Below are 20,238 nucleotides of genomic sequence, written 5' to 3'. Positions count from 1 at the left end.
GGTGCAGTTGAGTGGGGAGGTGAAGCAATTGAAGTTGAAGATTGATTTCCTTTTGGTGTGACTCAGACCCGGTGGTGAGTGTGGTGAAACCGAGGAGGCACTGTCAGTCCTTTTGAGTCAGCCTTTACCCGACAACGTTGTGTTAGGATATATCAGTTATCCCGTTAGAGCTTTTGTGCAGAGTCCACTGAGCTGTTTCAGGTGTACCGTTTATGGTCATGTCTGCAGCAGTTCGTAGGAGGGAGATTCCTAGATGAGGGAAGTGCGTAGGAGGGCATGGGATAGAGTATTGTGTTGTTTCAGTGGATAAAGTTGTGCTTGTCAACTGAAGGGGTAATAAGTTGCTGGGGATCGGAAGCAGGTTGAGGTGGCTAGAGTAGTTGTGCAGAAGGTGTCGTATACTGAGTCAGTGAAGAAAGTAGAGGAGGATGGGTCAAGTGTGAGGGATCATGAGAGGATCCATGTGAATAGTAGATATGTGCCAGCACAGAGGGATAGGCCAATGAGTGATATTTACTTCAATAAGGTTGGCTTCTTAGCGTTAATGGTTATCAACTGTACCTCAGAAATGGAACGTAGATCTCTGGCAGCTGCAGAGAAGTATTGAGCTGCAGATGAGTATAACTCTTCAGAAGAGTTACAGGGTGTGTTGGTGTCCAGTCCTCCCAGGCCATTGGCATGGTGAAGGAGCAGATAAGGTCATGGTAGTGGAATGGGGTAGTGGGTTTTTAATGAGTGTAGGGTTAGTTAGAAGGGTGTATTTTTGTGTAATTGTTATTTTTCTCCTTTTCCCCTTTTGGATCACAGTATGATGGATTTATATTATAGTCCAGCTGGGGGCGGTAATGCAAAATATTGGATGCCAACCCAAAAAAAGAAGAAGGTTTTGCGTTTCCGGTGGTGCACGTCTCATGCGCTTTGGTGCAGAAGTGGAACGCAAGTCCAGACAGCAGCTAACGCCGAACACCCACTTAATCAGAAAAAGAAATCAAGGTATTTTCATTTTAGGTTGCATTATATTAAACATGAAAGGTTAGCTAAGTTAATGCAGTTGTAAGAATTCATGATTCAAGTATTTATATTTTAGTTTTCTAATTGTAGACTGACGTCGATTACTGGATAAGCCTTGAGGCCTGCGACGTGTTTGTCTGCGTGCCGATAGCATGCTTTGTCTAACTAGCCAGTAACGTGTTTAAGACTAGTAAAGAATATTTGCAAACTATTGTTGCTGGTTTCGTAAATTATGATTCAGGCACTTACATACTTGATAGTTTAGATAACATGCGTCCAAGAGAATAATATCAGAGGCTAACAACTGATAATATTAACTACCTAACTATACTCATTCATTAAAATGTTCGCGAGCCGCCTAGTTGCTGTTTTTTTTTTAGGCCAGCCCATTGAAATAAAGAAATGTTACTGTTTAGTTAGCAACTCAAATGGCTATTCCCATTGATGCGAGTGTTGAATAGTGTTTCATTTTCTTAACGTAGTACCTAGTCTTTCCCAAATTAAATTGATTCAGATTCTGCGTTTTTCGATTTCTGCTTTGACGATATTGAGTGATGCGCGCTGGCTTTACCTCTAAAAGCCAAATCCCGGCAGGTGGCGATATTGAGTCGTTATCTTATCATCCAATGGTAATATTTTCAACCGGCTATTATCCCCAGTAGACGGGTTCGTACATAAAACATTCTCCATTCAGGCTGCAAATACAAGCATTTCGCAACACCCGCGATAACATCTGCTAAACGTGTGTGACAAATAAAATGTCATTTGAAATCCGTCGATTTCCTCATTTAACTCGATATAATGGTGAGAAGTCGGGGAAACAATGCATACTTTCTTTTCCACCACCATGCTACAATGTCTATTGCTAGTTCAGGATGTTGTGTGTCACCATCTGCTGGCCTTTTGGCTTCCCAGATGGTGCAGTCCTGACCTGTTTTCTGAACCACAGACTACCAAGGAGAACAAAGTCTGGCACTCTTGCCAGCTGGCCAATTTATATTTAGCTACAATCCTTAACTACATGGTCATCTGGCATATGGACATTTTCATTAAATATTAGCCCATCAAGATGTGACTGTATAGTAAGTAACTTGTCGATTCTGTCTCAAAGGGCTGACCGACCATAAACCAACCATGGCAGATGGAGAGGGATTTGTGGTGCGCATTCGTGGCCTTCCCTGGTCTTGCGCTGTGGATGAAGTGTCAAGATTTTTCTCTGGTAAGAACCTGGCTACTTATATTGTTAAATGTAAGGAAGTCTGACCTATTTTCAGGTGACTAAATTGGTATAAAATATTCCAGATTGTAAAGTTGCAAACAACGGCACAAGCATCCATTTCACCTACACTCGTGAGGGCAGGCCAAGCGGAGAGGCCTTCGTAGAGCTGGAGTCGGAGGACGACCTGAAGATTGCAGTCAAGAAAGACCGAGAGACCCTGGGTCACAGATATGTGGAAGGTATTAAGGTTTTGTCTCCCTGTTCCAGTAGTGACTTGTCTTTTAAGGTGATTGTGCCAACATCATGTTCTGGGAGAGGATTAGATGCCAAAGAATCCTCACATTCATTATTTTTCTCAGTATTCAAATCGAACAATGTGGAGATGGACTGGGTCATGAAGCACACCGGTCCAAACTGCCCAGAGACTGAGGGGGATGGGCTTGTGCGGCTGCGTGGCCTTCCCTTCGGCTGTAGCAAGGAGGAGATTGTCCAGTTCTTCTCAGGTGTGTTTAATGCCCGTTTTCCCTCCACTCTGATTCATTCTTAAGCCTCTGTCACATTAGGCAAAACAAATGCAATTGAAATTGCATGCAACATCCAATCTTGTCATACATCATGGTTTCATAAATTATTTGTTTATCCAACTCTAATATTAGTGATATGGACCATGCTTGCTGTTCAATTTAGCTAGCTAACCAAAATGTAGCCTAATTGCTAACCACGTTTTACCACGCTAGCTAGCTGACCAAGCTGGAAACGAGATTAGGTAGCTAGTGCAGTTCATGTTGGACAATTACATTTGAAACTGGACAAAGCCTTTTGGATTCACTATTAAAATGGCATTTTATTGACTGCCAATCATTTGCGGATTGTAGCAGTATGAACACATTTTTATTTCATGCAATGCAACCAAGTAGCAGGCTGACACTGAGCAACACGGATGCATCTTGTTTTGCAACCCACATATAGTGCATCCGATTGCTTCATGTGACACATGCTTTAAGATAATCATCCTTAATCTCAATATGACTTTGAAAATACACTGCCTGTAGTTCAAGATTTGTCTGAAGGAAAATTCTAATCAGAGGTCTCTTGACATTGAATTGGCATCTGAACTCTTTGATGTAAACATGATAGTCAAAAATAACTGAGACAGGTTAGATTAAAGCTGGATACTTCTGTTTTGGATTAATCTTAAAGTAACTGTCCAGTGAGAATCTCACTTTTAAAGGCTTGTGTTCATTTTTTGTGGCCAAAGCATAGATGTGTAAAAAATAAATAAAAAAACACTTCCAAAAAACCCGCTTCTAGCCCGTGTATCAAACAGACCATTTTGTGAATGCTTGCGATTTCCTCGTATGTTTTTGGCCGAGATGTCGCATTGGCTCACTGGCTGAGCTGGCCAATCAGGTGTTTACTTATTTTTATTGACCGGTATACACCCACACAATTTTGCTGTTGGTATGCCCACACCATTCATCACGAAATGTATTTATTTTTACATAAAGGAAGGCTATTTCACTCATATTGTAATTAATTATATATAACTGGAAACACTGGGCAGTTACTTTAAATTCAGACTGTCGTACATTCAGCAGTAGCATCACCCAAAACTGGTATAACTTAATATCTCCCGAATATTCTATGGATCCCTTCATTTCATTTATGTTCCCAGAATGAAGTACAAAAAAAGTAAGTTAATGATCAAAATGGTGACACCCATCTGGTTCGCTGTTCATAAGGCTTTTCTTTTTATAGGGTTCTCGTGTCTGATGTGTTTTCATTTTGTTGTTTTAGCAGAAAAAGAGCAACAACACTGAATGGGCATGTCATTTAATGTCCCCCGCTGGGGTTATCTGTCCTTGGGTTGAAGGGTTGGAAATCGTGCCAAATGGGATAACATTGCCGGTGGACTTCCAGGGGAGGAGTACGGGGGAGGCCTTCGTGCAGTTTGCTTCACAGGATATAGCTGAAAAGGCTCTAAAGAAACACAAGGAAAGAATAGGGCACAGGTGGGGATGGATGGTTGGCTGGTTAAGCTGCTTTTCTTATGGTATTCATCTGTTGCCACAATCGTCTTCTGTCGTAATGACACATGTCAAGAACCTACACATTCAACAAGGACATTCATACATGTATCCATATGAGATCATCAACCATAGCCTCGTCGAATTCAGAGATTCGCTTATTTTTTTCCAAAAAATACTTTAGTGCTGAGTGATTGTCCTGGACTTTGTTTTGAGTTTTCGATTGACTTCCACTCAAGGTGGTCAGGAAACACCTTTGGTAGATAGAGAATTCACAATATTTCACTAAACTGGGTTGGATAAAAACACATGCATTTGATCTACACACCAATCCAATATGCTAATTTTGGATGTAATTTAAATGTGGCATCTCTTTAAAAAAAAACAAGAAATGCACCTGGATATCATGGTGCCCCCCCCCCCCCCCCTCTAGAAGTTACCATTTTTCACTCAGCACTAATCCACAGACCCTCATGTCACACAATGTGTAACTGAGACCCAGTCTTCCTTAGACCATGGATCCTGCAGTCACAAGGAAAGCTTTGGTCGTCTGGGGGTCAATGATGGCATTTCTACACTGACAAGTGTAATTTTCTATGGTTCATTCTCTATGGTTTTTTTGTTGACTTCTCAGTGCTAGTTTATTTAAGACATCAACAGGAAAATAGCTTTATCGTTCCAGGGGCTATGTTTATCATTAACCCTAACAATTAAGAAACATCGATGTTCGGTCAGTAAAAATGCATAGTTTCAGAGGCATCAATTAGCTTCTAGATACTATGATTGACATGCATGGCTGTGAGCAACAGGACAAACATGCTACAGACCTATGTCATTAGTACTGGCAGATTTTTTTGTTTGTTTTGCTCCATGTAAAGTATTGTCCTCATTAGCCGTTAAACCTTTTGGGTCCAGGACCCTGGCCTAATGCTTGTCTGTGTGCCTGTAGGTATATTGAGATATTCAAGAGCAGCGATGCAGAGGTGCGGACAAATTACGATCCCCCACGCAAAACGATGGGTGGCATGCAGAGACCAGGCCCCTACGACAGGCCTGGTGGTGGTGGCGGCCGTGGCTACAATGGCATGAGCCGCGGAGGCTCCTTTGACAGGATGCGCCGTGGGGGCTATGGCGGAGGTGAGGCTGGTGAGAATAAAGGCTATGTGAGAATAAAGTGCTTTGTCCTTTCCATCTTTCTCCTACACCTTTTTCTCTGGTTTCTGTTCTATCTTCTTTGGAAATCTTAGGTGAGTGGTGATGGGACATAACAGCAAGGGAAAGCTGAACATTTTTCTTGTGGAATGCATTGGGTATTAGAATGCAAGGGTTTGAACCTGTTCAGGGAACAAGACCAGAATTTTTTTTCAATGAGAAGAAACATAACCAGGAACGGAAGTGATCCATATTGTTCTGAAACAGAACTATTATTTAAAAAACCATAGGAACCAGTTAACTAAATGTTAGCTTCGAGACATTTTTTCTAGTCCCACAACAAAATGCAACAAAGTGCCTATGCAAAGCCCTCACTCACTTAAACTTAGTCCAGTGTTTGCCTGCAAGCTGAAAATGTTTGCCTGTTCTGGCTACCTGCCCCTCGCCCCTCCAAAGCATAGGCTACTGTACAAGCTTGATGGTGAGAGATTTTTAATTAGTTTGAGATTAATGGACGAACTTCAGTGCATGTTAAGTATACAATGTTTTAAATTCTAGTTTCGTTCTGCACACGCAAGCTAGCTCAACCAGTTCAGAATTTTATTTTGCTGGTTGGGAACAGTGGGGGGGGTTTGGTTCTGTACAGAATGAAACGATTGAAAAATAATTTAGGTTCCAACCTCTGGGTGAAAGCATACTGGAGTTACTTTGAGTTTGTGTATTTCTAATGTTTTCGTGGGTGAAACTATTTGTAAGCTTTCTATCTCTGTCGACTTTCCTAATGACTTATAGGTTCCGATCGTTATGGCGATGGTGGTTCAAGTTTTCAGAGTACGACTGGACACTGTGTGCACATGAGGGGACTTCCTTACCGGGCAACAGAGACAGATGTCTACAGTGTGAGCACCAGAACTAGTTACATAATATACAGTCATCTGTTGACAGTCACTGATGGAAAGGTGAACAATCACTGACTGGGAATGCTAATTGTCTCAATTTTCTCCCGTGTAGTTTTTCTCGCCATTGAACCCAGTGCGTGTGCACATTGAGGTTGGTCCAGATGGAAGGATGACTGGAGAGGCTGATGTGGAGTTTGCCACACATGAGGATGCTGTGGCAGCTATGTCAAAGGATAAAGCCAACATGCGTGAGTCGGCAGTAATTTGATTTGTCATCGCCCTTTACATGATATTACTTTATTTACCCTTCCTGTCTGGACAGTTGCATCCTAAATCCATTTTTTAAAATCCTATTAAGAAGTTTGATGTAACTCTGCCTTCTCGCTCTTCCTTATCAGAGCACCGTTATGTTGAGTTGTTCCTCAACTCAACAGCAGGGGGCAGTAATGGAGGCTATGGTGGCCAGATGAGTGCTGTGGGTGAGTATTTTCAGTTGGGGATAGATGAAGGTATAAAATTGGATATTCTGGGCCAACGGGGGTAGAGTTCTTTGTGCAGACTTTGGCATTAATTGGACAAACACCATATTGTTATTTTATTTGAGAGTTCTATTTTCCACAGCCAACCAATCTTCCTATGGAGGCAGCCAGCAGATGAGCGCTGGTTACACGGGTGGTTACAGCAGCCAGTCCAGCATGGGGGGGTACAATGATTACAGTAAGTGTCAGCTCTCTGCTGCCTGTCACAGGAGGGTTGTTACTAGGGCTGTTAATAAGGTGACCTTATTACTGCCACGCCGGCGGTCACGTGTCATGACCACAGTCAAATTCCATGTGACCGTTTAGTCACGGTAACTCTGCTTCTCCAAGCTCTGATACTGCTGCTGATGGTCATTAGTAGCCTACCAAACTCGTTAACTGCCTGGTACTCGACCCTCTATTGTCCTGCTAATCACTCTGACATCAATGCAAATGTTTTCAATAAGGTGCAACATTTCTATAGGCTATGCAATTATGTGAGTACAGTTTTGATAGCCTCTATGCTAGGCCTATTTCTGAACTTTCCTAATATTAAGCACATTGCTTTACGTCAGGAGTATAGCCTACCTGGCTGGTATGAAAATGAACCAAAGAAAAAGCGTCCTCCATTCGCTATTAATGTGCATACATTACATGTATGTATTTTTTCCGTGTCCCTGTTCCTGACAGGCATGATAATGATCCTAAATCAGAACTAATTTCACACTTATAGTATTTGGCAGCATATGTAAAGACAACACAAAATTAAGAATAGGCTTTTGTCACCCATCACACTATCCCTTGTGAATGATGTATTATCACTTTTAAATGATGTGCACTTAGGCAAACACCTCATGCCTTTTTGGTGCTTTTGTTTTTCTTCAAATCAGTCACATGCGTCATGTAGTCTCGTCCGTAGGCCTATATGTTTGGACAAGGTTTGTTTCGAAACCTAAAGTGGCCAAATAACTAAATGAAGCACATTAATCCGCTTTACAACCGGTGTTGAGCCCAGCTGGCATACATACGCAGCACGTGAGTTTCAATAAAAACATGTACCTTTATAATAAAGCATTACATGCATAGTTGCATCTGCGGTCACTTTTTAAGTGTTTTCCTGTTAATTGATTGCTTTTTGGAACATTCGTGCTTACAGCCTACTGCCGTGTTCATATTGCTGGCTTATGTGAAGAAATGACGTAATATTTTAAGCTAAATGTTCTGATCTGTTGCGTCAGCGTCATTGCGTTTTAAAAGTTTATTTATTTAATATGACTGGTTGTATTAAATGGGGATCTATTGCATCCCACAACGGTCCCAGAGCATGTTTGGAATATTTATTTCTTGCACAGAAGGATAAGTTAACCAGTGTTATAGAGTACATTCAGACCCCTTTACTTCTTCCGCATTTTGTTGCGTCACAGCTTTATTCTAAAGTGTTTTCCTCATCAGTCTACACACAATACCCCATAATGACAAACCATTAACATTTGTAGAAATTTCTGTAAATGTAATGAAAGAAAAACAAATCACATTTACATAAGTATTCACACTTGACTCAGTACTTTGTTGAATCAGCTTTGGCAATGATTACAGCCTCGGGTCTTCTTGGGTATGATGCTACAAGCTTGGCACACCTGTATTTGGGCAGTTTCTCCTATTCTCTGCAGATCCTCTCAAGCTCTGTCAGGTTGGATGGGGAGTGTTGCTGCACAGCTATTTGCAGTTTTCTTTGGTACCCATCCACGCTGTTCCTCGACACAATCCCCATAGTACAAAAGTTGACCTAGTGCATTTGGGAAGTATTTAGACCCATTTTCCACATTTTGTTACGTTACAGCCTTATTCTCTAATTGATTAAATATGTTCCTCATCAATAAATGGCGAAAACAGTTTTTTTAGTCATTTTTACAAATGTATTATAAACCTTTTTTACATAAGTATTAAGACCTTTTGCTGTGAGACTCAAAATTGAACTTCATTAATCGTCCTTGATGTTTGTTCAACTTATTTGGAGTCCACGTGTGGTAAATTCATTAGATTGGACGTGATTTTGAAACTCACCTGTTTATATAAGGTCCATAGTTGATGGTGCATGTCTGAGCAAAAACCAAGCCATTAGGTTGAAGGAATAGTCCGTAGAGCTCCGAGGCAAGATTTTGTTGAACAAGTCAACAAATTTCTGCTGCATTGAAAGTCCCCAAGAACACAGTGGCCCCATCAACCACCAAAACCCACCTTAGAGCTGGCCGCCTGGCCAAACTGAGTAATCAAGGGAGAAGGGCCTTGGTCAGAGAGGTGACACAGAACCCAATGGTCACTGACAGTGCTCCAGAGTTCCTTTGTGGAGATGGCTGTCCTTGTGGAAGGTTCTCCCATCTCTGCAGCACTCTACCTATCAGGCGTTTATGGTGGAGTGGCCAGACAGACGCCATTCCTCAGTAAAAGGCACCTAAAGGACTCTCACACCACGAGAAACGATATTCTCTGGCTGATGAAACCAAGATTGAACTCTTTGGCCTGGAAGCCAAGCGTCGCATTTGGAGGAAACCTGGCACCATCCCTACGGTAAAGCGCAATGGCAGCATCATGCTGTGGGGATGTTCTTCAGCAGCAGGGACTAGGAGACTAGTCAGGATCGAGGGAAAGATAAACAGCAAAATACAGAGATCCTTGATGAAACCCTGCTCCAGATCACTCAGGACCTCAGACTGGGACGAAGTTTCCCCTTCTAACGGGACAATGCTCCAAAGCAGACAGCCAAGTCAACGCAGGAGTGGCTTCGGGACAAGTCTCAATGTCCTTGAGTGGCCCAGCCAGAGCCTGGACTAGAACCTGATCGAACATCTCTGGAGAGACCGGAAAATAGCTGTGCAGCGACGCTCCCCATCCAACCTGACAGAGCTTGAGGATCTGCAGAGAAGAATGGGAGAAACTCTCCAAATACAGGTGTGCCAAGCTTGTAGCATCATACCCAAGAAGACTTGAGGATGTAATTTCTGTCAAAGCTGCTTCAACAAAGTACTGAGTAAAGGGTCTGAATACTTTTGTAAATGTGATTGGTTTATTCTTTTACATTTGCACAGTTCTAAACCTGTTTTTGCCTAGTCATTATGAGGTTTTGTGTGTAGATTGAGGGAATACAATTTAATCCATTTTAGAGTAAGGCTGTAATGTAACAAAATGTAGAAAAGGTTGAGGCCTGAATACTTTCTGAATGCGCTGTAGGAAGACCTGTTAGTTGCGAAACACAAAATAAACGCATGTGCGCATTAGATGCAAAATGTTTTTTTGTTAATTAACGGTCAATTACCGTGAGACCAGCTGTTAGTGCTTGACAGTCTCCGGTTGACAGAATTTAATGACTGCCACAGCCCTAGTTAACATTATTAAGCCCTATTATTATTTTTATTTTTTAAACTCCATATCAGATGAGAATAACTCTTGGCCCGACAGTTCAATATTTGCATCTCTTACCAAAATATATCGCTCGGAAAGTGGAGATATCATCATAGAACGCCTTCGTTATTGAGACGGTGTCACGTTTGCTAGCAAAGAGTTTTGCGGAGACTAAATAATTGTTTTGCCCTATGTTTAACCAAGATTAGCTAGCCAGCTAAAATTGTTTACATTTTGTTAGCAAAATAGTGTAGAAGACATTTGCTATCTACAGTAGCGCCGCTGTGTCAAAATGTCTCAATGACGTGTCTGCTATCTTGTTTACATTTTACCATTGTTGCATAGTTTGTTTTGGAGAAGGTAAGCCTGCAACGGTCCTAATGTGGATATTTCTTTCTCCTGTTAGGTAATCAGAGCGGGATGAGCAGCAGTTACTATGGCAGCAGCCGTGGCTCCATGGGCATGAATGGCAGCATGAGCATGGGAGCCGGGTGGGGCATGTAGGATATCCAGGGGGTTCTTCGCTGTTGGCGAAATTATTTTTCGAGATGGTTACAGATTTTGTACAGATTGGAGTGGTATAGCTCTAATGTATGAAAGCTGGGGGGAAGATGTTTTTACCCCGGCCTTTCTTAACCTTGTCATTGGAGCCCGTATGTTATGTTTTTGGTTTTGTGAATGAGACGGCGCAGGGTGAAGGATTTTGGTTCCACCCTAGTTATACCTGTAGTTCAACTCTGAATGACTGGATGCTGTTTGTGAAGCCACGTGTCCTTTTGTAAATATGGTAATCATGACTGCTTGTAATGACTCCTCGTGAGTCTGCAAAAATGTTCTGCTCCTTTTTCATGGTTCCTATAAACTTGGTTAGAGCCAGAGGGATTTTTATAATGTTAAAAGGGCATGTTGAATTTGCTTTTTATAAACAGGATATTATTTTTGGTTGCTGTTTTAAACCTTGTAATAGATGTCTCATCCCCGCTCACTGTTTTGATTCTGCTAATGGGCATCATTAATAAACATTTATTCACTGATTTTTATTTTTTGTCTCATTCTTATAAAGCCATATATTTTGGGGCACATTATAGTGGTGTAGGATTAAACAACATGGAACGGTTTCCCAGGTGCAGCTAAAGGAGAGTACTGTAATGAAAAAGTATGGTCAATTGCAAAAAAAACACTGCCGTCCTTAAATGCCCCATTCTAGCACTGGGTGGCACTTAAGTTGTTGCGCTTGGTAGGCTAATCCATTCCAGGGCCCCTATGGTCTAGTTATTGTGTTATCTTAAGCAATGTTGAGTTTAGAAACACCATTCAGTAGTGAACGGTGCATACCACCTCACACCTGTCGAGCTCAGAGCGTTGTAGAAAACCTAGCCACGGCCTACAGAATGCGCACCAGTATTTGTGCCCGCCTTGCTTTTCAGTAAACACATTATCCTGGTCCATGTTTTTTGATAATATTCTCTCAACTTCCATCCTCACACATTTAAAGTCTTCAAATGTTTTTTTTTTTGACCTCGTCATGACTATTAGGTTTACTGTAAAGGATTCCTTTATTATAGGATAAGGCAGCGAATGTTGTCATGACAGTGGAGGCTACATATTGTCAGAAGTAACATTTTAATGTCCACTCATTGACTTGGCCTATATGATACTGTACATGACCAAAAGTATGTGGATAACTGCTCGTTGAACATCTCTTTCCAAATTCTTGGGCATTAATATGGAGTTGGTTCCCACTTTGCTTCTAGAACAGCCTCCATTCTTATGGGAAGGCTTTCCACTAGATGTTCTAACATTGCTGCAGGGACTTGCTTCTATTCAACCACGAGTGTTAGTGAGGTAGGGCGATTAGGCCTGGCTTGCAGTTATTCACCTGTCAGCAACTAGTGGGGCTGAAATTGCAGAATCCACTCATTTCAAGGGCTGTCCACATACTTTTGTATATGTGTATATGCCATGAAATTCATACTTTATTTTAGGCTCTGGCTCTGTTATTGAAAAGTGTGGCCATGAATCATAGGGCGGAAACATCCGTAGGGTTATTGCGCCACTGGGGAATGAACAGTTATTTTCCCAAATTCTGTGCCAAGCACTGTGATAGAGAAGCCACTTGCTGAGAAACAGCGACACCTTTAAAGGAGATAGAAACATTTTACCGGACTTATATGGTGCTGTGGAAGTGAGTTAAAATGTTTATGGCGCATTGAGTTTATTTTCAGTAGCTCCAAAAAAACAGCAATGAACATTGTATATTGGTGATTTGTGCTTTTTCTTTTCCATAGATCAGGTGAGTGAGTTTGGACTGTTACAATGTTGCAGCGGCCTGTTTATCTTGGGGGTAGGTTATATTATATAGCCCCGCCTATAGTTATAACAACGTATAGGCGAATCATGGGTGTACAGTCGTGGCCTAAAGTTTTGAGAATGACACATACTAATTTCCACAAAGTTTGCTGCTTCAGTGTCTAGATATTTTTGTCAGATGTTACTTTGGAATACTGAAGTATAATTACAAGCATTTCATACGTGTCAAGGGCTTTTATTGACAATTACATGAAGTTGATGCAAAGAGTCAATATTTGCAGTGTTGACCCTTCTTTTTCAAGACCTCTGCAATCCGCCCAGGCATGCTGTCAATTAACTCTGGGCCACATCCTGACTGATGGCAGCCCATTCTTGCATAATTAATGCATGGAGTTTGTCAAAGTTTGTGGGTTTTTGTTTGTCCACCCGCCTCTTGAGGATTGACCACAAGTTCTCAATGGGATTAAGGTCTGGGGAGTTTCCTGGCCATGGACCCAAAATATCGATGTTTTGTTCCCCGAGCCACTTAGTTATCATTTTTGCCTTATGGCAAGGTGCTCCATTATGCTGGAAAAGGCATTGTTCGTCACCAAACTGTTCCTGGATGGTTGGGAGAAGTTGCTCTCGGAGAATGTGTTGGTACCATTCTTTATTCATGGCTGTGTTCTTTGGCAAAATTGTGAGTGAGCCCACTCTCTTGGCTGAGAAGCGACCCCACACATGAATGGTCTCAGGATGCTTTACTGTTGGCATGACACAGGACTGATGGTATCGCTCACCTTGTCTTCTCCGGACAAGCTTTTTTCCGGATGCCCCAAACAGTCGGAAAGGGGATTCATCAGAGAAAATGACTTAACCCCAGTCCTCAGCAGTCCAATCCCTGTACCTTTTGCAGAATATCAGTCTGTCCCTGATGTTTTTCCTAGAGAGAAGTGCTTCTTTGCTGCCCTTCTTGACACCAGGCCATCCTCCAAAAGTCTTCACCTCACTGTGCGTGCAGATGCACTCACATCTGCCTGCTGCCATTCCTGAGCAAGCTCTGTACTGGTGGTGCCCCGATCCCGCAGCTGAATCAACTTTAGGAGACGGTCCTGGCGCTTGCTGGACTTTCTTGGGCGCCCTGAAGCCTTCTTCACAACAATTGAACCGCTGTCCTTGAAGTTCTTGATGATCTGATAAATGTTTGATTTAGGTGCAATCTTACTGACAGCAATATCCTTGCCTGTGAAGCCCTTTTTGTGCAATGCAATGATGACGGCACGTGTTTCCTAGCAGGTAACCATGGTTGACAGAGGAAGAACAATGATTCCAAGCACCACCCTCCTTTTGAAGCTTCCAGTCTGTTATTCGAACTCAATCAGCATGAAAGAGTGATCTCCAGCCTTCCTCACACCTGTGCTAACGAGAGAATCACTGACATGATGTCAGCTGGTCCTTTTGTGGCAGGGCTGAAATGCAGTGGAATGTTTTTTGGGGATTCAGTTCATTTGCATGGCAAGGAGGGACTTTGCAATTAATTGCAATTCATCTGATCACTCTTCATAACATTCTGGAGTATATGCAAATTTCCACCATACAAACTGAGGCAGCAGACTTTGTGAAAATGTATTCTCAAAACTTTTGTCCACTACTGTATACTCTAGGAATATATGATTATTATAAAGATAACATGATTGTAAAATAGGTGTATATTCTAGTATTAACATGTAAATTAACTGGAGTCAGAGCATATGTTTCCTCTGACTATTTTTGCTGTCACTCGGGAGGGATTACCTTGTGTGACTGCGTTCAATCTTATTCCCTAATAGTATTCAAATAAAAGTCCCATGTGTGTCTCCAGTGTCTTTCAGGCTATCCAGTGGTGCCTCTGTCAATGCCATTGACGGGCACGAAGGTAAGTCCCTGCCCAGATATCTGTGGACAGTCTCCTCCACAATGATAACAAAATAACAGACGAACGGGTGGAATATGACAAGAAGGAGGAATACTATTATGAACATGGTGTAGATGACCACCTGTCTGGGGATTATGAAATGCACTTTCCAAGAGGTGCAGTAGGTTACCACAGTTTATATATACTGTACGTATTCATCAGCCTCTCTGAAATTGGAAACTGTTTGCAAAGATTCACATAGTTTAGTAGTAAACCTATTTACAATGTATATGGACCATATACACTGAGTATACCAAGCAAAAAGAACACATTTCTAATATTGAGTTGCCCCCCCCCTCTCTCTCAGAACAGCCTCAATTTTTCAGGGCATGGACTCTAGGTGTCGATAGCTTTCCACAAGTTGGCTGGATGACCTTTGGTCTGAGGACCATTATTGATACACCTACTACCATACCCTGTTCAAAGGCTAAATGTTTTTGTCTTGCCCGTTCACCCTCTGAATGACACACATACACAATCCATGTCTCAAGGCTTAAAAATCCTTCTTTAGCCTGTCTCCTCCAGCTCATCTACACTGAGTGAAGGGGATTTAACAAGTGACCATTTACCTGGTCAGTCTATGTTATGGAAAGAGCAGGTGTTCTTAATGTTTTGTATACTCAGTGTATATTATATTGTATAAATACATTGTCCTTTACTTTCCACTCCCGCTCATCTCCAGTGGCATTTTCCACCAAACTGAAAGTTCTGCCCGTGGCTCCCTTCACAGACAGGAGAAGGGAGGGCAAGAGAAAGGGCAATGGTAAGAAGAGGAACCACTGTCAGAGGAAATATAAGGACTACTGCATTCATGGGGTCTGACAATACCTGAGAGAACTACGAGAGCCATCATGCATGTGAGCCCCATCCCCTCATTTAGCACATTATATGTATTTTGTTAGACACCCATCATTGCGTCTGTGTGTGCGCAGGGGTGTAGGAGTGACTCTGACATTGGGGGTTGACACATTTTGTTCCTCGGGTCTCGGTGTATGCCCCCAAACTTTTAAATGCTAATTTCTAGTACCTTTTGAGAAAAGGATATAGACAAATAACTTAGAAATGGGCAAATGTACACTGCTAAGGGGGGAGTCTTGCAGAGGCGCACTTGCTCTGATACAGTTCAAGCAGTCTTAGGGCCATGGCCATTCATACTGTACTGAATACCAGTGTGACTGATAATGTGGATATATTCAATTAAACAACCACTTTGTACTCTGCTACTGCATAATACATTTCCTAGTATTTTTCTCAATTCCCCTGTCAGGTTCTTATTACTGCTGCTCTACATACTGTATGGTTTGAAACTTAACATAATATTTTCAACTTATAGTTATTATACTGTAATAATAATCAGCAACAGACATAGTTAATAAAAACTGTTTCAATAAAAAAGTAGGCATGAAAGGTCAAACTGAAATTAATCAATCTCCCAGCTACACAATTATCAAAAATAAAATATCACGGCTATTACGATCGTCGTAGTGAGGAGACCAAAGCGCAGCGTGATGTGAATACATCTTTTTAATGAAAGACGAAAAAACACGAAGTACACTAAACAAACAAAATAACAAGACGAACATGATCGCTATCAAAACTGAGTGTAAACATGCAACATCACATAGACAATAACCCACGAAATACCCAAAGAAGATGGCTGCCTAAATATGGTTCCCAATCAGAGACAACGATAAACAGCTGCTTCTAATTGAGAACCAATCTAGGCAACCATAGACATACATAAACACCTAGATGGTAAACAACCACATAAACCTACAAAACCCTTAGACAGTACAAAAACACATACATCACCCATGTCACACCCTAACCTAACCAAAATATATAAAGAAATCAAAGAACACTCAGGTCAGGGCGTGACAGTACCCCCCCACAAAGGTGCAGACTCCGGCTGCAAAAACCTAATCTAAAAGGGAGGGTTCGGGTGGGCCTCTTTCACTGCGGCGGCTCGGGTGCGGGACGTGGACCCCGCTCTATCTCAGTCTTGGTCCACTTAGGTGGCGCCTCAGGAGCGGGGACCCTCGCAGCGAGCCCTGGACTGAAGATCATCGCAGAGAGCGCCACTGGACGGAAAGGCACCTCTGGACTGAGGAGCGACTCTGGCGGCTCCGGACAGGAGGGTGACTCTGGCATCGCTGTCACGGCTCTGGCAGCTCCTGGTTGGCTGGCGGCTCCGGACAGACGGAAGACTCTGGCGGCTCCGGACAGACGGGAGACTCTGGCGGCTCCGGACAGACGGGAGACTCTGGCGGCTCCGGACAGACGGGAGACTCTGGCGGCTCCGGACAGACGGGAGACTCTGGCGGCTCCGGACAGACGGGAGACTCTGGCGGCTCCGGACAGACGGGAGACTCTGGCGCGTGGAGGTGGCACTGGATAGACCGGACCATGCAGGCGCACTGGAGCTCTTGAGCACTGAGCATTCCCAACCTTACCTGGTTGAATGCTCCCGGTAGCCAGGCCAGTGCGGCTAGGTGGAATAGCCCGCACGGGGCTGTGCTGGCGAACCGGGGACACCATCCGTAAGGCTGGTGCCATGTATGCCGGCCCGAGGAGACGCACTGGAGACCAGATGCGTAAAGCCGGCTTCATGGCACCTGGCTCGATGCCCACTCTAGCCCAGCCGTTACGAGGAGCTGGAATGTACCGCACCGGGCTATGCACACACACTGGAGAGACTGTGCGCTCCACCGCATAACACGGTGCCTGCCCGGTAAGCACAGGAAGTTGGCGCAGGTCTCCTACCCCCACCAATACATTTTTGGGGCTGCCTCTCGGGCTTCCATCCACGCTGCCGTGCTGCCTCCTCATTCCGGCGTCTCTCTGCTTTCGCTGCCTCCAGCTCTGCTTTGGGGCGGCGATATTCCCCTGGCTGTGCCCAGGGTCCTTCACCGTCCAGAATCTCCTCCCAAGTCCATGAGTCCTGCGTTCTTTGCCGCTGCTGCTGCTGGCCGTTACCACGCTGCTTGGTCCATTGTTGGTGGGTTATTCTGTCACGATCGTCGTAGTGAGGAGACCAAAGCGCAGCGTGATGTGAATACATCTTTTTAATGAAAGACGAAAAAACACAAAGTACACTAAATAAACAAAATAACAAGACGACCGTGACCGCTATCAAAACTGAGTGCAAACATGCAACATCACATAGACAATAACCCACGAAATACCCAAAGAAGATGGCTGCCTGATATGGTTCCCAATCAGAGACAACGATAAACAGCTGCCTCTAATTGAGAACCAATCTAGGCAACCATAGACATACATAAACACCTAGATGGTAAACAACCACATAAACCTACAAAACCCCTAGACAGTAGAAAACACATACATCACCCATGTCACACCCTGACCTAACCAAAATATATAAAGAAAGCAAAGAATACTCAGGTCAGGGCGTGACAACGGCTGCCTCTCTCCTGCATGAAGTTATCACATGCAACAAACCCTCTAGACCAGGGATGGGCAACTTTGATGGGGTGGGGGCCACAAAAAATGCTGAACTCATCATGAGGGACCGCAGTGGCTCTTGGGTCTGTGTAATGACATCCATACCTACTCATGCAGTCAGAGCAAAACATTTTAGCGGCCCCCCTCTTGACAGCGGAGTAAAAAATAAATAAATACTGCAATATGTTACTTTTTGGCTCATTCTCATTGAAAGCAAGTATAAAAAGCGGTAGATCTGTTCTATGTGTGCTATTTCTATGCTGCCTGTGCTTAAAGAAAGAAATCCACCCAAAAATGAACTTTTGTTATTTGTTTAATTTGTTCATTGTTGGCATAATCCCTATTTTTTTTGCTTGTCAGCGATCATGTTTTCAAGATATGTAATGTTCAAAATACAGAAATCATCCCTGTATGATGCAAAACGCAGCATAATATGATGCAAAATACATCATAAGGGTATCCTTTCTGTATCTGACAGTCATGACCATTGTAATGGCCATCAGGTCAGTGTGCCTCAGTGCCTGTTTCTGTCTTTGAGAAGGTTTGAGATGTTTCAGGATCACCAACTCTGTGCACCTGTCCTGTCCACGAATGGCACATATTTACAGTATTTATCCATAGTTATATCAGGTATCATAAGCAAGGTGAATACAACTTTGACAATGAGGAGAGGGTCAAACTGAAGGCCGATGCACATCCCTGAGAATCTGGTGACAGTGTCTTTCAATTACACAATGATAATGGCCTGATAGACTTTACGTCAGGGGTGTCAAACTTATTTTGCCCCGGGGGCCGTGAATCAAATCAAATCAAATGTTATTGATCACATACACATATTTAAGAGATGCTATTGTGGGTGTAGCGAAATGATTATGTTCATAGCTCCAACTGTGCAGTAATATCTAACAACACAGGCAAATCTAAAAATCAAAATAATGGAATTAATACAAATAAAAAAAATCAGGTTTTTAGACATTTTTGCAAACTTATCACAAATAAAAACTGATATCACATTTACTTAAGTATTCAGACCCTTTACTCAGTACTTTGTTGAAGCACCTTTGGTAGTGATTACAGCATCAAGTCTTCTTGGGTATGACGCTACAAGCTTGGCACATCTGTATTTGGGGAGTTTCTCCCATTCTTCTCTGCAGATCCTCTCCTACTGCAGCCCTCATCCTCCACATACAACACCTGTTCTGCCAGTCACATTCTGTTAAAGGTCCCCAAAGCACACACATCCCTGTGTCGCTATTCTTTTCAGTTCACTGCAGCTAACGACTGGAACGAGCTGCAAAAAACACTCAAATTGGACAGTTTTATCTCCATCTCTTCATTCAAAGACTCAATGATGGACACTCTTACTGACAGTTGTGGCTGTGAAGAGGGCACGACAATGCATGTTCACCCTCAGGAGACTGAAAAGATTTGGCATGGGTCCTCAGATCTACAGAGGGTAGTGCGTATGGCCCAGTACATCACTGGGGCCAAGCTTCCTGCCATCCAGGACCTCTATACCAGGCAGTGTCAGAGGAAAGCCCTAAAAAATTGCCAAAGACTCCAGCAGTCATAGACTGTTCTCTCTACTACTGCACGGCAAGCAGTACCAGTGCACCAAGTCTAGGTCCAAAAGGCTTCTAAACAGCTTGAACCCCCTAGCCATAAGACTACTGAACAGTTTATCAAATGGCTACCTGTACTAGCTGCTGTAGCTGCTGCTACACTCTGTTTATTATCTATGCATAGTCACTTTACCTCTACCTACATGTAGTCAAAAGTTTGGACACACCTACTCATTCAAAGGTTTTTCTTTATGTTTACTATTTTCTACATTGTCGAATAATAGTGAAGACATCAAAACTATGAAATAACACATGGAAGTTTTAAACAAATCCAAATATAATTTATATTTGAGATTCTTCAAAGTAGCCACCCTTTGCCTTGGAGACAGCTTTGCACACTCTTGGCATTCTCTCAACCAGCTTTACCTGGAATGCTTTTCCAATAATCTTGAAAGAGTTCCCACATATACTGAGCACTTGTTGGCTGCTTTTCCTTCACTCTGCCATCTCTTTTTCTACAATGTAGAAAATAGTAAAACTAAAGAAAAACCCTTGAATGAGTAGGTGTGTACAAACTTTTGACTGGTACTGTACATAGTAACTCGACTAACCTGTGCCTCCGCACATTGACTCTGTACCGGTACCCCCTGTATATAGCCTCGTTACTGTTATTTTGTTGTTGCTCTTGAGTTATTTGTTATTTTTCACACACATTCGTCACTGTAAGGCCTACACCTATTGTA

The 20,238-nt window shown here is 42.8% G+C and overlaps 1 protein-coding gene and 1 pseudogene across 5 annotated transcripts; both read left to right on the top strand.

Moving 5' to 3' along the window:
• Nucleotides 1–812: 812 nt before the first annotated feature.
• Nucleotides 813–11,259, top strand: LOC110537814 (heterogeneous nuclear ribonucleoprotein H2). 5 transcript variants are annotated; one of them, XM_021624212.3, is made up of 11 exons: nt 813–993; nt 2,123–2,230; nt 2,314–2,469; nt 2,590–2,733; nt 4,104–4,242; nt 5,207–5,394; nt 6,202–6,308; nt 6,421–6,556; nt 6,707–6,787; nt 6,930–7,025; nt 10,632–11,259. In XM_021624212.3, the coding sequence occupies exons 1-11, from the start codon at nt 846–848 to the stop codon at nt 10,727–10,729; spliced, it is 1,401 nt and encodes a 466-aa protein (XP_021479887.2). In that variant the 5' UTR covers nt 813–845; the 3' UTR covers nt 10,730–11,259. The 5 variants fall into 5 exon arrangements, with proteins under 5 accessions (XP_021479887.2, XP_021479886.2, XP_021479889.2 ...); XM_021624211.3 differs by having other exon boundaries at nt 835–993; nt 5,207–5,403; XM_021624214.3 differs by having other exon boundaries at nt 835–993; nt 5,207–5,403; nt 10,628–10,763.
• On the top strand, nt 11,032–18,636 carry LOC149979221 (proheparin-binding EGF-like growth factor; annotated as a pseudogene).
• Nucleotides 18,637–20,238: the final 1,602 nt, after the last annotated feature.

Source organism: Oncorhynchus mykiss, chromosome 12, assembly GCF_057628025.1.
Source record: "Oncorhynchus mykiss isolate SJ-2025 chromosome 12, ASM5762802v1, whole genome shotgun sequence".
NCBI classification, from domain to species: Eukaryota; Metazoa; Chordata; class Actinopteri; order Salmoniformes; family Salmonidae; genus Oncorhynchus; species Oncorhynchus mykiss.
Note: the sequence above shows the minus strand (reverse complement) of the source record. Positions and strands in the feature narration are given on the sequence as shown.

Excerpts from the sequence above, each read along its gene's own strand:
- LOC110537814 (XM_021624211.3), top strand. The coding sequence starts at position 846 with ATGCAAAATATTGGATGCCAACCCAAAAAAAGAAGAAGGTTTTGCGTT. Across the intron at positions 2,470-2,589 it reads GGGTCACAGATATGTGGAAG|TATTCAAATCGAACAATGTG; the intron begins GTATTAAGGTTT and ends TATTTTTCTCAG. Across the intron at positions 6,309-6,420 it reads CAGAGACAGATGTCTACAGT|TTTTTCTCGCCATTGAACCC; the intron begins GTGAGCACCAGA and ends TCTCCCGTGTAG.